Source organism: Neopsephotus bourkii, unplaced genomic scaffold, assembly GCF_033783945.1.
Source record: "Neopsephotus bourkii isolate Nb327-2 ecotype Australia unplaced genomic scaffold, CSIRO-AGI_Nbou_v1 NB_1154, whole genome shotgun sequence".
Taxonomy (NCBI): Eukaryota; Metazoa; Chordata; class Aves; order Psittaciformes; family Psittacidae; genus Neopsephotus; species Neopsephotus bourkii.
The window spans coordinates 3,396,593-3,413,122 of record NW_026901640.1 but is presented as its reverse complement, the minus strand read 5'-3'; the positions used below and the strand labels follow the sequence as shown (position 1 = coordinate 3,413,122).

The following is a 16,530-nucleotide window of genomic DNA, read 5'->3' as shown; positions in this document are numbered from 1 at the left end:
GGCTCTTTAAAAAGAAAAACAAACCAAATCTCTTGACTGTGTTGTTCTGCTTTCCAAGCAAAGACAACCAATCCAGTGGACATCACCTTATGCACACCCAAGTAAGCAAGCAATGGCTCTGGGCAGTATTAATCTGATCTGCCATCTGTTTCAATACGTTATGCACTTTCACCTGTCGAGACAGATGGCACGTTGACAAAGCCATTGCAAAATACTATCTGAAAAGAATGCTGAAGGATGCTGAGGCAATCACCTCTTGTAATAAATGACACAAGTCCACAGCCGCAGTCATGCATGTTATCATCAGGCCTCTGTGCAACTGCTCTTTTCAGAAGATTGTGTAGTTTGCCATTGAAATATGCAGACAGGTTAATTAATCCAAAGGAGAAACGCAGTGAAATAGGCCTCTAGGACAGAAAATGAGCCTGTCCATCACATCGAGCTTTTACAACTAAAGGAGGCATTTTCTGATTTGTTTTTCTTAAGCCATTTTCTATGCCAGTAATTAGAATTTAGTCATACATATGATTACTCAGGTAAGCACTGTGCTTCTCCCACATCCATAGATTTTGCTGCTGACTTAACTAGTTAAGATACCCAGTACAAGCACCTGTCAGAGAAATAAAGTAGAGCAGTAACACTCATCCGCACACAACTCATTTCTCAATGCATTTTAAACCCTTCAGATGAAATAAGGAGCAACATTATCATAAAGAATAATTTTAAAGGATTAGGGAAAACCCCTGTAGAATAAACTCATCTTAGCACTTGATAACTCTTTTCTTACTTTTATTAGGAATAATTACAGAAATAATAATTTTACTTTGTTCTACCTGCAAAAATCAATCACTAGCACCAGGGAACATGGGGCTTCCAGCAGTGCAAATACTGAAACACATACTTGATACTCTAATGCAAATAAAGAGATTATGATGAAGCAAATCAGACTTCTACAGTCAGTTATTTCCACCATAGTAGTAATTCCTAACCCACAAGTGAAAGAAACACTGTGCAGACACACCAAAAACCCACACACCAACTCATTTTTTCTGCTTGCCATTGACGTATCTCATCATCTAAAAAATCTGAAGATTTAAAAACTGAAGCAGAATGTAAAGCATTCTGTGATGGCAGACAAGATATTCCAGATTTTGCTAGACTTGTCTTAAGCTTGATTCAATTTAGTGTCAAAGAGTGAATTCTACTGGAGCTCCTCAGCTACTCTGAACAGTCTTCTACAGCTGCTAATGAGGACAAGAATTGGTATAGAAGCCTATTACTGACTGGGAATCAGCACAAGAATGTGGTGAGCCAAACATGCCATGGGACTACAACACTCAAAACCAAAGACATGAGGCAAGATGGGTATTTTCAGGGATGAACAGTTTGCCTACAGAAATCATTCTGAAAGCAGAGAAAGATTCAAATACTGACAAAAACTGATGTCTTTTGTGGGTTCCCTTTGTATGTCAATTAAAGCATAAACCTAAATGCTAAGGAGGTGTAATGTTGGTTGCAGTACGTGAGGTGAAATGAGAGCTTACAACAAACACACATACCAATCCAGCACAAACATAAGCCTTAAGTCAATGTATAGATTTGCCCCAAAGGAACAATACATTATTAACAACATCACACCTACAAACTCTCAACACATAAATAAACTTATTTCAGCACATCACTGTACTGGGGAGTCTGACACTAAGGAATCACTTTTAATAAGAATGAGGAATAGCTGCAAAATTGGAAAAGAAACAAAAAAAGCACAATGGCACAACATCCCATGGCTTTTAATCAATGCAAGTAATTTGTTACATCTAGAATGAAAGGCACTGGAACACAACCCATTGCTCTAGGCAGGAGTTAACTAACATTATTTGGTGTTGAATTTCTTTCCAGATGGTTCATGTGTACCTTGTATATGAGGAAAGAACACATCCAAGAGACATGCTTTTCACTGTAGGGAACAATCTGCCAAAAGATTTCCAGTAAAATGAACTGGTGAAACCTACTTCCTCCAACATACAATCCTATGACACAAAATTCACTAAGAATTGGACTCTTAGCTCCAGCACTAAGTAAATGCCTTGACAGCTTCTCAATTCCAACAATCTGGGTTTAAGATAAACTAACGTAAGTACTTTCCTTACAGCTGTCTAACCTCTGTAAACATGTCTACAGATGCCCCATAACCACTGAAAAGATGAGTTGTTCTAACTCAGTTTAAAGACCAACTTAACGGATGTGAGCAAGCACCAAGCAATGCTCTCCCTTTGCAGGGGGATCCCTAAACACAGGGATCCTCCCTCACAGCTCCAGGAACACCAACATGTTGTTCCTCCTGGATTTCCAAAGGGTACATTCTGCACCTCCACTGAACTCCATTGACTTGTCTGGGAATTATTAACAAGAGTGAAAGAAATGTTTCTGTAAAAACAGGAGGTAGCCAAGAAAGCTCTTTGGCACATTTAAAGACTACTGGGGAGAGTGCCTGATGCCTGAGAGTCCCAAGAGGGTGAGCAACAGCAATACTTCTTCCTTTCAAGCAAATCTATAAGGAAATAAGAGCCTTCTCCATAATCTGCAGCATACAGTTTACCCAAAGAATGCAGTTAAGAACTTAAAATGAAAACAGTTCCTATCATCTAAATGAAGTGCAGGAGCTGGTTGCCTATTAGTAAGCACACGACCAAGGCCAGGATGGCACCAACTGCCACATAATGAGGTTTCTAGAGGCTCTCTATTCATGGTTGTGAAAGTTCCTGGAGAGATTGACCCTCCCATATAATTGCTCCATATTACCCATAGGAACAAAGTTAAATGAACTGAGAAGGGCAGGCCTTACTGTAAGTCATTATCAGTAACCACAACTGTCAGAATAATTCCAGTAACTTACTAATGGACTATATCGGCATTTCCTCAAATTTTACATGCTGCATGGAGAACCAGCCTTCAGTGGGAGCGCTGTTTTCATTATTCCCTCCCGTTTAAAACACAGAATTTAGACTATACCTTTTACTAAAAGGAAAACCCCTCAACACAAAGCAACACAGCTTTCAATACCCAACACCGGTCTGTTGAAAAATGAGCTTTACCAAGACAATCAGCCATTACTCATTTGTTGAGCACACACAGACAAGTTAGATGCACAACTTGCAAGAAACACAAGCTGTTTATCATCTGCACGGTAACAAAAAGGTTGTGTTGCTTTTTCAGTTTATGCTTTTTTATCAAAGCTAGGCAAAGCTAAAAAGCCTTACACACTAAGTAACCAAGAGAAAAGAACACGAGGGGGAAATGTCTTCTAGAAGAGCCCCGTCATATAAACAGCTTTGTAATGAATCTCATCTTAATTTCCAGTGAAGCTAACACAGAAATGAGTTATCCCTAGGATGACAACCCCGAAATACCCACTGATAGAAATTTATTCCACTTCCTGACTGCATCTTCACCTGCTGTGGTTTTGAGGGTTTCTTTGGTACGTGTAGGAAGCTATATGGCTTTCATCCAGGACTTGGCTGAAGTATCTCATGTTACAACTATCTACCTGCCCATTTACGAGTTTCAGAAACTGATGCTTCAAACTGCAAATTTAACTGTACAACATAACAAACACCAGTGGTTCAGAATTTAAAGTGCACACTACTTTTAAACCATCCTCAATCCAAATTAAGGATGCAATTCATTAACGGGTAAAGTTCTCCACATTCTTCTTCTGACCCAATTTTGTTCCAAGGCTTGCCTTCTTACCTAAGTCTGATGCCAAGATGCATTCTTCCAGAAGTGTGACTCTATGCAATACAAACCAGTCTCTCAAGTGAGAGGAAAGCACTCTGCATCTTTCACTTGACAACAAAACTAAGGTCCTTGAAAGGTTTTAAGCAAAATTTCATTACCAGGCTAAACCAGGCGTGCTTTAGTGGGAATTTGGCCCTACTCCTGCTTACCACCATGGATTATGTACCTCAGCAGATGGGAGTCAATGTTTTCTATCAAACCACTGGTAAAGCAACACACTATGTGCAGAGCCTACCATTCAGCAGCCAAGGATGATGAGGATCTCCTCCTGATGCATTAGCACAGAGATGCAAAATAAACAGACTCAAGCATGACATTTATACAGCAATGTGGTAACTTTCCAGCTGTACACTCTGTATTTGAGAAAAATGGAAATAATCACTATTTAACATACCCATACACATCAAACAAAATTCAACAGCTTGTTTTCACTGGCGTTCCAATAGCAAATAATAAGCAAGCACTTCAGTCCTGACAGAATAAAGAAGTACACAGCCACACTGGCAGAAAAATGACATGCTGCATTGGAATCAGAAGTGATTCTCAGATTCCACCAAAGAAGTTCTGAAAACTCCACAATCATTGATTCTGTTCAAAAGGTACAGCTACTTTTCAGAACCAACCCATGTAAGAAGGACTTCAGTTCTTGTCAAAGTCCTAATTTCAATACAGACCTTGGGAGGGGGAAGCTGTCCTAGTTAAGAAACAGTGTTGAAAGGAAAGCTAAAAACAAATAAAACACGCATCACTGATCTGTTTATTTCTGAAACCAGCAGGAAACTTCAGAAGCAGACACAGAGCTCTGAAGTTTGAAGTGTGGTTTTGTATGTCTCCCTCTCCCCCCATCAAGGGTATAGTGTTGTTTCCAAGGCAAAGCTCAGAACTGAGAACCAGAGCCAAGTTTTAGTCCCAACCACCCTTCTTTCCATGGTATATTCAGGTAATCCTTTCACACTGTGTTGTGAGGGTTTGTTCTGTAGTTTCTGTAGGGACCAGGCAGAGTTTCCTAGGGGTACATTTAGACATAGTGAGGTATAAAAATATCACAACAGTCATAAATGGCAGGGAAATTCCTGATTACAGCATTTTTTAAAGCAATCCAACTCTAAAGGAAAGCATGCAAATAAACCTTGTGAGACGAATTGACTCTTTGGTCTAGTGTTTTGGGGTAGGTTTGTTTCTTAAAGCCCTAAACACAGCACAGAAAGATGAAAAGCACTCCTTGATTTTACCCTAATGAAGCTTCACCTATTTTTAGAAAGTTATGAAGTGCTTGGCTGATTTTCACATTCTTATATTAAGTTATTTATAAATAATAACAACACTCAGGAGAGCATCTTCCTTCAGTGCCTTCAGGCTTTGAACCTCCTCAAATTCTCATTAAACTACTTCAATAACTTGCTCACAGAGTTGTCTAATTACAGCCACATAACAAGCAGTGAAGCTCCTGGGTTTTTCTTCCAGAAGATGGGAACTGTCTCCCTCACTGAGCATTATTTACTATTAGAATAAGAAAACAGACAAGGTGTTCTCAGTCTGGTGTTGTGGTTAAATATATGATATGCCCAAATCTCGCATTCAGCATGGGATTGTACCAGGGAAGCCAATCCTGCTATTTAGGGAAGTGGCTTTGTGTCATTCTGCCATGAATCTTCAAGAGACAGAGGTTCTGCCAGCAGGTTTGGAGATAAAACCCATTCAATCCCATTCAGAGATAAGGCAAAAGCAAGGAATCACTGATGCACAACTGCAATACAGAGAACTGCTCAGCAATAGGAGACGGAGCAGAATGAGAAAATAGAATTGTATTTCCAAACAGGATTACAGGACAAGTTGTGCATCTTAAGTGAGCTTTTCCAATACCAAAAATCCTCCTTGTTCAAATCCCTTCCTTGAAAACCACTTTATTTGTGCTGCTGCCTGGACAGAGTGTACAGTCCTTCCTAAAAAGCCCATGTTATGGATAACAGTCCTGGCTTTCCTGGGGTGCTGAGAGACAGATTAAACATGAGGGGTCAAGAAAATCTGCGCCCCTTTCATGTGATACTCCCCCTGCAATTGGAAGTGAAGATGGGGATGGAAGGGGAGGCAACAGCAGTTCTCTGGCTCTAATTCAATACTGAAGGTCCACTGAAATCCACAGGAACCTGAGCAGCAACAGCATGGTGAATGGAAATCAAGAGTGTGAAAAGCAGGGATAACAAAAGGAAATTAAGGTAGAAAACTGGTTGCTTTTCCCCAGAACATCAACACACCTCTAATCAAAACTCCTGTAAAGTGTCTCCATACCTCATTAAGCTAACTTCTCTGCACAAAGCAGTACTGTAGTGAGGATCTGTAAGCAACATCAGTATTTAGAGGAAAAATGGTCAACAAGTCACCCCCTCTATTAAGATCTAGACTGTATTACAAAGTTGAAAAGCAGTTTCCCGGTGATTATTCTCTACTGATGGTGACAGTTTCTGCCCAAACAACAACAGGAAATCTGAAACAGTTCTGCTGAAACATGAAATGCAATAATAATAATAGTGATGATAATATTTAGCACTCCAGAGTACTTCACATATATGAAGTACTGCAAAAACATCAGTTTATCCTAATCATCTCCATGAATCAGGTATATATTATTAATAGCACCATTACACGAGTGCTGCAGATTCCCGTTATTTCTTTTGCTCACTTCTCTTATTCCTCTTTCCCATACAGAACACATTCCTCTGTTTGCTCTCCTCCTTTTCTCCTTCAAAGTTTCTCATCCTTCTCTTCTGGTCTCCCTACCCTCTGATCCAGTGCTATAAATTTTAAGCCACACAGGGGTGTTTTATGTCCTTAGCTAAGGAGCACTTGAGCAGGTTCATCTCATCTACCTGCATCACACCCCAATTCTAAGCTGAAATCTTTTTTACCAGGTAGACTGATATCCTGCACAGGGACACCCACCAGAAACAAGTAGTCATCTGTCAGCAATTAGAACCACAGCTCATGATCCAGTCACCTCTTCTTTTGGAGGAGGACAGATGTCTAGTTTTTGAGTGTGGACCTGAGTAATAAAGCAATAGTTGTACAGTGGCCCTACAATGATAGAACAAACGTACTCCAGCAAATGCTGCTGACCACTAAAGTGGTCTCATTTTCATCTAGTTTTGCAATGAATTCATCACAGGGAATAAAATCTGTAATTTCTATCTAAACCTTTGAAGCCCTCATCAATTTTTACAAATTCATCACTATCACCTCATAGGGTATCATTCACCTACAGTAAAAGTACCAACACAAGGGCAATTTTCCTTTGCATACACACAATAATGCTGATTTAATCAAACACATCAGTCCTTTTTCTACTGTCACTCATCGACAACTGCAGACTTCCTCAGGGCAACACTAAGCTGACTCTCTCCTTTGAGGCAGCACTTATCAGGGCAGTTTTTCAAGTGCTAAGCTAGATCCCTTAATCAAAATTGTTTTCTTTAGGTAGAAAACAGTATTACAAGAAAATGGATGACTTGTTTATCTCCCTGGCCAAAAGCATGCAAACAGAAAAGATGAGACAAACACCTTCACTGAATGGCACAGACCCAAGAAAACAAGCATTCAAACAGCAACTGCAAACATGACCATGCTAGACTTGGTATTTATTACCTGACACAACAAAAGGTTGGAGGTATTAGGTAAAAATATTATCAGGGCATCAATATTTGGTGAAATCTGTATTCCAGCCTCATTTCAATTTAGTTTATTACAAAATGTGAGCATTACTGGTTTTATCTCCAGAGACAGCTAAAACTATTCTTGAGCTCTCTGTATAGAAGTGGGAAACTGAGCAACTCAGAAACTACTCATCCACAGCCAACTATATCTCTAGATAAATCTCCTTTTCCAACAAAACTCACACTCAGCTGATTTATAAAGTGAACTGAGGCATCAGCAAAGCTTTCCACTGAAGAGAGAACACCACACCACGTTTTCCTTAGCACTTCCAGAACTGGGAGCCCTGCATGCCCCCAGCCCAAGGGCTATCCCAGCAGCACCATGATCCTAACCTGAAAGTGCACACCAGACTTGTGCCAGCAGCACTGACACAGCAGCCAGCCCCACCCAGAAGAGTGCATCCAAATGGATGCACCATCCTCACAGCTTAATGGAGAGCAGGTTTATGTATTACAGGCATAGCAAGGGTTTGTGAAGTGCTTCCACTGCTATGATTCTATTGGTGCTTAATATATGCTGGATCCTTTTATTCACAAGAATTTTGTACTCTCAGATTTATATCTCCTCCTTTTTCACTATTACCTACATAGGGAAAATTAAAACCCATAGATTCTCCTTCATTCTTCTTCCAGAAGAGATTACATTCAGAATGGAACAGAAAAACAAGGAGATGGATTTAGGCAAAAAGCAGAGGTTCAGGCCAGGCTGGATGGGGCTTGGAGCAATCTGCTCTACTGGAAGGTGTCCCTGCCCATGGCAGAGGGGTGGAACTGGAGGAGCTTTAAGGTCCCTTCCAACCCAAACTATTCCATGATTATGCCCTAAGAGAGAAGAGCTTTATGGATCTCCTCATCCTATTCCCAAGTGAGATATCACCACAAAGAACATGCTCCTGGGCTGCCAGCAGGCTTTTTAGAGAGCAGTCATAGAAAAGCTGCCAAGAGTGAAGTCAAGTTTCTGCTTACCCTGTCTCACATGGTAGTGCATAAAGCACAAGGCTGACGGATGAGCCTGGTTCTCTGCAGTGGGTAATAGCCCATACATCCTCCATTATCAGATCATGGAAAAGTATGTAATAAAGGACTTCATATAATAAATTAAGCAGTGCCAAGACCACGTGAATGCTCCAATATCTGATACAAATATATCATTCCTGCAGTGTTATTTCATTCCTTTGAGCATATAACAATACACTTGCAAAGTTCCCATCCCCATTCTTCAAACTCTTTTCACAGGTTTCAGAAGTCTTGACATTTGCAAGTTATCACTTAGAAGACGGTTTCACTGTTTCCAAAACTGCCTTATTTAATTCTATTTTTCAGGCAGTTTTACCCCAAAATCATAGTGGAGAGCTCAGCATGTTTAAAGAGATCAAAGCAATCAATGCTCAGTGAATGCTGGGCTCCAGTTCTGAAGACATCTGCAGATAACATTTACAAAATGAAGTTTTCCTCTCCATTGTTTCAACCTTTTCAAAACAGTGCCTTCAGGGAAATGTCACTTTCTTAGAAGTGGGTTTTACGACTTCAGGAACACCTTATTTGTAGCCTTCTTTAACAAAATGACAAATGTATGAATGCATTTATCACCCCTCCAAAAACAGAGAAAACCAAAACACAACATCTAGAAAGAATCAGGTTTACTCAGGTTAACTGGCATTAATTCTTCAAAGTACAACATCTCAGGTAACACTCACCTACAAAGTATTAAGAGTGTGGGGTTTTTTTCCTGGCAACTTTACATTTCCTCATCACATAGCTTTAACAACAAATACAACCTAACAGAAGTCATAATTTGAGCTTTAAATCAACTAACTTCTAAGATTTAAAGATACTAAAGAAACTTGAGGATGAAATGGTGCTAAGCCACAATCAGATTTTGGGTTTAATCTCCTGTAAAAGCTTTTCGTGCAGTTCTGGCTGGAAGTCGGAGCTCTGTTTAAGACGGCACATTGGAGAAAGCCACAGGTCACTTTATAGTTAGTTATTTCAAGTGAAAGGCTGCCCTCTTGTGCAAGCCTGAGGTTTAGCGCAAGGACAATCAAGAACAGGCATGAAGATCAGTGCTACTTCTTGACTACCTAGAAAACGTGAACCACCCCGTGCTGCTCTATCAAAACATGCTGCTTTTGCTGAATGGCGATCACACAAAGCAGCTACTCATAATCTAATGCCCTCGTTGCAACAAGAATGAAAAGAAAGTCCTGTTTTGTTTGTTATCTTGGCCAATAAACTAGAGTCAATTTGCAGGTATTTAAGTGCATGGGTAACACTGGAATTAGTCTCTTTCATCGCCATTTGTACACATTCAGTGGAGACAAAAGGAAAAAGGTTCTTTGTCTGACTGACAAATGAAGAAGAAAGGGAAAACCAGCTAAATCATTGGGACTTTGGTTTAATTTTTTAACCTTTATCCCAGTGATCATGCCATAAAGGCAAAGGCCAAGGGCAAGGTCTGACTCAGAAGTGATTTCTAAAAGCCTGCTGAAGACAACATGGTATCACTTAGTGCTGACAAGATCCTAAAAGTCAGAAATCACTGGGAACAGTCATGACCACTACCTACTATACACATTTCAGTCAGCACAAGCAATAAAAGTTTATCCAGCTACACAAGTAGCAGCACTGTCACACAATTCCAAGTGCAAGGTTTTCATTGTGGACATACGTATTGACAAATGGACAAAGCTTTCACACATGCTTGAAAGTGAGAATGATTCATCCCTCCAAAGAGTAAATCACAAATTACACCTACTTTCGAAGGTGCTCGTGTTCCTTAAGGAATAGTTCTGTTCTTCTGTTATTCACGCCAGACCCGCTTTTATATGATCTAAAATCCAACAACAAAACAAATCAGAATCTTAACATGACCTTAATAAGAGCTGTGAATTCAAGTAACTATTTTTGCTATATTCAGATTACAGAGGAATAAATGACGCCACAGATTCTCCTACAAGAGAGTTTCCAGCTTTCCCCCCCCCCCCCCCACGAACAGTCCCATACCATTGCTATAGCAAACAACTTACTCGATATCTTTCCTTACTGATCCCAACAGATTCTCCCTTTCTCGTATTGCCAAGAAGTTTGCTTTGGTTTTGTGGAATTCGTGTGTATAATCCTGTAATAAAACAAAACGAGGAACCTGAGCCCAGTTTAACAACACAATACACTCAATCAGGATCCAACCATCCTTTAAAATGTGAACTGTTCTTTAACACAAAGTGCAAGACCAACTTCTGAAACTAACATCAAAAATGCTAGGTGTCTTTGAAACTCACTGCTCTGACTGTAGTTGCTAACTTTTAAGGTTATAGAGGGAAATCCATGGTCATTCCTTCTCCCAGTTTCATTGCACTTCACCTTTCTGATGAATTACCTTTGTATTAGAATTCCCCCTTACTGGTTGAATTACTAAGGTCTACTCGGTGTGGTGAAGGTGCTCATGGGTTTATTTTGTTAAGTTACATCAGATGAAAAAAAGAGCCTTTTCTGAACAGGGAAGGCAACTCTTTTTTAATGTTCAAGCTGCAATTCAACATCTGAAAACACTTCAGGCAGCTACTGCTGCTGGAAAACCAATTAAACTGGCAACTGGTGTCCTCCAAACCCACTGTACGTATTCAGCACTGCTTTCCACGTAAATGTCACGGTTTTTACTAATAAAATGCTTTTTACATTGTGTATTAGAGATACGAAACAGAAACCAAACTGTACGTGACCAGCCACATAAAACATGCCTTATTAACACTACCATGCCATGAAAACATCACCAGTTTGAAACATGGTTGATTTCTAACATAAATTAGTAGCTTTAGCCATCACATTTCCTTCGACCTTTTTTAGCAGTTTAGATGGTTTTACCATCGTACTTTAAGTTCACACATAGCTGTGTGACAGGCCACACAGACAAGATAATCCATCACCTTTCCCCTTTTGCTATATAAGACACCTACACAAGATGGCATGTTCTACTGTTCTTAGTTAGGTACCACCAATATAACATAGAAAATGCAATTTTCAACTCAAGTTCATTGACTGGGGTGTCTGAACAGTGAGCTGGGACTGTTGCCATTTAAATCTTCTGATCAGACACTGAAGCATGCTGCGATACCAGCACTGTTAACTATGATTCCAAACAAAGGAACAAAACACAAGCAAGAAGGCCACGGGTCTGTTACCTGCAATATGTCTCTGTGACGCTGTAACGTGTGCATCAGGGCAGCATTCAGGGAGGGGACTCCTGCACTATTTGTGTATTCTGCCATTTTGTCATTTATTCCAGTAAGCTGGAGAAAGAAAAACAAAACCAACCCATGAAATGGCTTGTTCCTGGAAGAAACTCACAGTGCATATGTTGAAGGAGCCAGCTCTAACAACAGACGTGTACCTCCAGAAACACTTGTCTAACACCCACATTAGTATCTCCCAATATGCATCACAGGAACCTGCACTGCAATGTTTCCTAGAAGCTGAAGTAAACCCACAGTTACCTTTCCCAGAAGTTGCTCAATCTCCACAGCCATGGTCTCAAACATTCTGTCCTGGCTGGATCCATTTAAGAGGGGAGTTGTGTCAGAGCTAAGGGAAAAGAGGAGCAGTTACTGCAAAGGACATCATATTTTTATGGATCTCAGGAATCTTTTCATGAAGTTCAACAAGGCCAAGTGCAAGGCACCTTAATTAAACACGGTGTAAGGACAACCCACTAACCTATGAAGCAATCAGTGCTCTACAGAGCAACACAAGCCACACAATTTATCACAGTTACAGTTTCACACCTTCCCTAGAAGCTTTCTAAGATAAATTAAAGCCACAACAAAGTCACATCTAAGCAACAGAACAGAAGCACAACACAGGGTATGCTAATGTATAAACATGACAACTAATACCTTGCAAAGACTACTCATTGCTTTGGTAATCCACCATAACTACTGTAAGAGAAGTACAGCAAAGATAACTAAAACAATTAGATTACACAGCAAGTAACAGAGCCAGAAACAAGAGAGACCAAGACTCTGATTCAAGAGTAACATGATCATTGTTGAGGATCTCTCAGGTTTCCAGAACCAGAAGTTCATGGAAAGGTTGAAAATGGATTCAATTATCAACTTCAATAAACAAAAACATCATTCTACATCTGCAGAGCTGTCACACAACTGATACACAGCCAGGACCCAAAGTTAATAAGGAAGCAATGGCAGTTTTTAATGGTTGCATACAGGGCCATAGAAGTTGACAGTTAACATTGTAGAAGACCTCAACTCTGGCCCATAAGCAAGAAAGACCTGAAAAGTTTTATCAAAGTAATTCTTCAGTCAAACATAAGTCTGACTAAAGTAAACAGAAACTACTCATGTAAATACACCCATGCCTATTTACCTGGTTCATATATATATGAATGAACCATATATATATGGTTCAAATATATATGAACAAACCATATATATATGAACCATATATATGTATAAAAAAGCAAATATATAGCTCTCATTATTACTACTCACCTTAGGAGAAAGCCAGAAAGCAGCAGCTACCCTTCCTAAATGGAGTACTAGTCCCTTGATTAACCTTGGACTAACCACAGCTGCTCAGTGCTCCCATTCCCTTATCATTAAAGCAAAGATTACAAGTACCACCCCAGCCCACCTGGAAGTGGGAATTCCCCTCGTACTCACTTCTCTGAAGCCCTCCTGCTACTTTAATACAAGAAAAACTGGAGAATAAGCCAACGTAAGCATTAAAAAACCCTGTCATCAGTTCAACATGCAAACCCCACCGTTACCAGTACAGTTTCCTCAGTGACATGACTCTCACAAGGCACCTCTGCAACCCACACGCCTTTCTGACTCATCCCCCAATATCACTCAATATTGCATCAAGCCCAACACCAGCAATGAGAAGTGCTGAAACGAGCTGCTTAAGAAGCTGAGCACAACAGCCACAGGTGGAACTAACATGAAGCAGAGTATAAGAATGAAGCAAGTAGCACAAGCAGCGTTTAAAACGTAAAGAAACGGGCTAGTACCTATACCTGTCGCGCCTTCCATCTCGGGAGCTGCTGTAGCTGGTGCAGAGCTTGCTGAAGGAGACCAGCTTCAGGTCCAGCTCGTTCTCCAGCTGCCTCGCCTGCTTCCGGAGATCTGCACAGGGCGCCCGAGAGCGGGGACAAGTTACAAACGCGCCCGGGGACCGCACGCGTTCAGGGGGACGAGGCGGAGCTGGCGGATGGCGGGGAAAGCCCGCAGAGAAAGGGGGACCCTCGCAGGAGGGGGCACGGCTGAACACTGCCGGGCCCTGTCCCACAGGACAGCGAGGGTCGGGCTCAGGGTGCGCCCCCTCCCCACGGGCCCTCAGCCGGGCACAGCCGCCTCATGGCTGAGGGGACGACGGGGCCACCCCTTCCTCCAGCCGCGCCGGCCCCCCACCCGGGGGCAAGCAGAGAGGACCCGTCCGCGGCTCCGGCCTGCCCGGGCGGGATCCCGCTGCCCCGTCCCCGCCGCGCCCAGGCCCCACTCGCCTTCCCAGTAGTTGCTGCTCGCCGCCGCCATCTTTGTTGTCCAACGTCAGCCGCGGCCCGGCGAGACCGCGCCAGGGAGAAGGGCGAGCTAGAGCGTCGCTCTGGAGGCGCGGCCGGCGGCGGGATGGGCGGCCCTCCCGCTGCAGCGCCACCTAGCGGCTGGGAGGCGATTTCATCGAGTAAACCACGCTGGAAAAGAGCTCCAAGATCTGATCCAACCTTTTCCGCCAAGGCCAGCACCCACCCGTGAGGACTCGGCTGTGACCTCAGCCCTGCCCTCGGCAGCCTTTCCAATGCCTGAATTGTTCCCCAGCTCCATCTAAACCTCCCCTGGTGCAGCTTGAGGCCGTTTCCTCTTGTCCTGGCACTTGGAGAAGACACCAATGACCCTGCACACCTCACCCCATCCTCCTGTCAGGGAGCGACAAGGTCACCCCTGAGCCTCCTCTGCTCCAGCCTAAACCCTCCCCTCTGCTATCCCCCATCACACTTGTGCTCCTGCCCCTGCCCCAGCACTTCAGTATCCTTTAGCAAGGGGCACAGAACTGAACCCCTCAAAGAGGAGCTGCAATACAACTGCACCGGCTTTGCCGCAGCATCCTCCCTGCAGCCCCAAGCCCACGCTGAAGGAAGAAGGAGACAACCCAAGCGGACATCAAAATAGTTTTATACGGATTATTGGATCTCGGTATACAGGTAAAAAACAGAGGCTGAGGGCAGAGCCAGGCCTCGCTCCCGCTGCCAGGAAAAGGCGAGTCAAGTCCCTTAAAAAACGGACATCTGAAGGCACAGTGCATGGACACGCTGCAGGGACAAGCGCCTGCGGGGGACCGGCTCGGGCGGCTGGATGGATGGATGGATGGATGGATGGACAGTGAGGGGAGGCTGCTCCTGCCTTCCCCAACCGGTGACAAACAGCCCCAGGCGTTCCTGCTGCAGCCCCGAGCACAGAGCGAGAGCCAGGTCCTGCTGTGTAGAAAAGTCTCACGGGTTGGCAAAACATCTCAAACCCACTCAAACCCACACACCTACTGCAAGCTACTGCCAAACACCACTCACGGAGGGAAAGGGCCAGCTCTAAAGAGGGTTATTGCTAGTGGGACAAAGCAAGGCCAGCTCAGCCCCCAGCACCTGCGGCCAGAGCAAATGAAACCCAAACAGAGCCCTAAGGACCATTTGCAAACTTAACTTTAACACAAACCCCAGCTGTCTCTTGTTAAAGCCCTCAGAAGCAGGGGAGGTTCAGAGGTTAGGCAGGGTTAGCACTACTGAGTGCTGGTGTGCTGCAGCTCACCATCCATGGGAAAGAGTCATGGCCCGCATCCACAGCATGATGAGCTGGGAGCAGGCACAGAGATGCTCATGGCTCAAGAGCAGCTTTCACACCACAGCAATGCAGGACAGGAGCAGAAGCAATGCTCAGCCTCATCTCCCTGCACCCAAGCCTGATCTTAACACACATTTCTTGCAATAGAATTCCCTGTGGAACAGAGAAGGTGTATGGTGGATAAGGGTTATCTTTGTTCCTCCAGCTGGCTGCACAGTATCAGTTGGGACTATGAGTACAGCAACACGGGCATGTGGTTCTGGATGGGCACCTACCACATGCTGGGGTGAGAAACTGCTCCCTCCCCAGGTGACAGGGGCCCAGCAGCCTTCAAGAGGGAACCCATTGCACTGTTTCCACAGAGAGGACCAAGTAAGAACCCTGCACAACAGACCTCATCATGCATTTGGGTGCAAACACCCCCCAACAGACACCATGTGTAGGATTCACTAGTGAACCTCCCCAGGTTGCTGGAGAACAGATCAGCTCAGGGCAAAGTCTATGCCTGTGCCAGGCTCCTGCACCCTGGAGTTCAAGTCAGTAGGGCAAGGATTAAAAAAAAGAACATGAGCAGCAAGAAAATAAGTGCCTATTCTAAGCCCAAGCTTCCACCCAGAAAGCACAGGAACATCAGAGATGCATCAAGGCTTTGGAAATCAACCGTTTCAGCCATTCTTCCCTTCTGGCCATCACTTCTATCCCTCCCAAATCCCACATGCCTTGGGGATGCACACTGCAGCTCCCCTTTCCTGCCAAGTGCTACGAAACAGGATGTGGCTGCTTTTTCCTTCTCCTTAAGCACGGCCATTGAGCCCTTCCTGACACCTTGCACCCAAGCCCCGCAGCAGCAGACATACAAGCAGGTGGAGCTCTTGCTACATACTTAGGGCAGAACAGAGCCAAGCCAGCAGCTAAGGTGATGCCCATCATCACCAGAGCCTGATGAGGGTGTTTCCAAAGTGCTCTGATCACTAAATGGTATTAGGTACAGCTTTGCTTCAAAATTTAAGACCGAAGTTGGGCCATGGATACTCCCATGACCTCTCCCTGCTGCTCCAATAGGAGTGCAATACAAAGCAGTGGTCACATTTCACTCTTTTCTCCTGAACAGTGGCACACTTGAGCAAGACTGATCAGGTGAAGTCAGTAACTGATTGCTTTTCTAGCAGTATCCAACACCA

The 16,530-nt window shown here is 43.3% G+C and overlaps 1 protein-coding gene across 3 annotated transcripts in view; it reads right to left on the bottom strand.

The window, feature by feature from the left end:
• GOSR1 (golgi SNAP receptor complex member 1) overlaps positions 1 to 14,139 on the bottom strand; it is a 29,671-nt gene extending 15,532 nt beyond the window's left edge. For 2 of the 3 annotated variants that reach the window (XM_061363532.1, XM_061363534.1), the window contains exons 1-6: positions 14,023 to 14,139; positions 13,531 to 13,645; positions 11,996 to 12,083; positions 11,684 to 11,791; positions 10,532 to 10,623; positions 10,261 to 10,335 (exon numbers count right to left, since the gene is read on the bottom strand). In XM_061363532.1, the coding sequence (XP_061219516.1) occupies positions 10,261 to 10,335; positions 10,532 to 10,623; positions 11,684 to 11,791; positions 11,996 to 12,083; positions 13,531 to 13,645; positions 14,023 to 14,053 (509 nt within the window). In that variant the 5' untranslated portion in view covers positions 14,054 to 14,139. The remainder of the gene's footprint in view (positions 1 to 10,260; positions 10,336 to 10,531; positions 10,624 to 11,683; positions 11,792 to 11,995; positions 12,084 to 13,530; positions 13,646 to 14,022) is intronic. The other variant, XM_061363533.1, reaches the window with a different exon arrangement.
• Between the last annotated feature and the right edge of the window lie 2,391 nt (positions 14,140 to 16,530).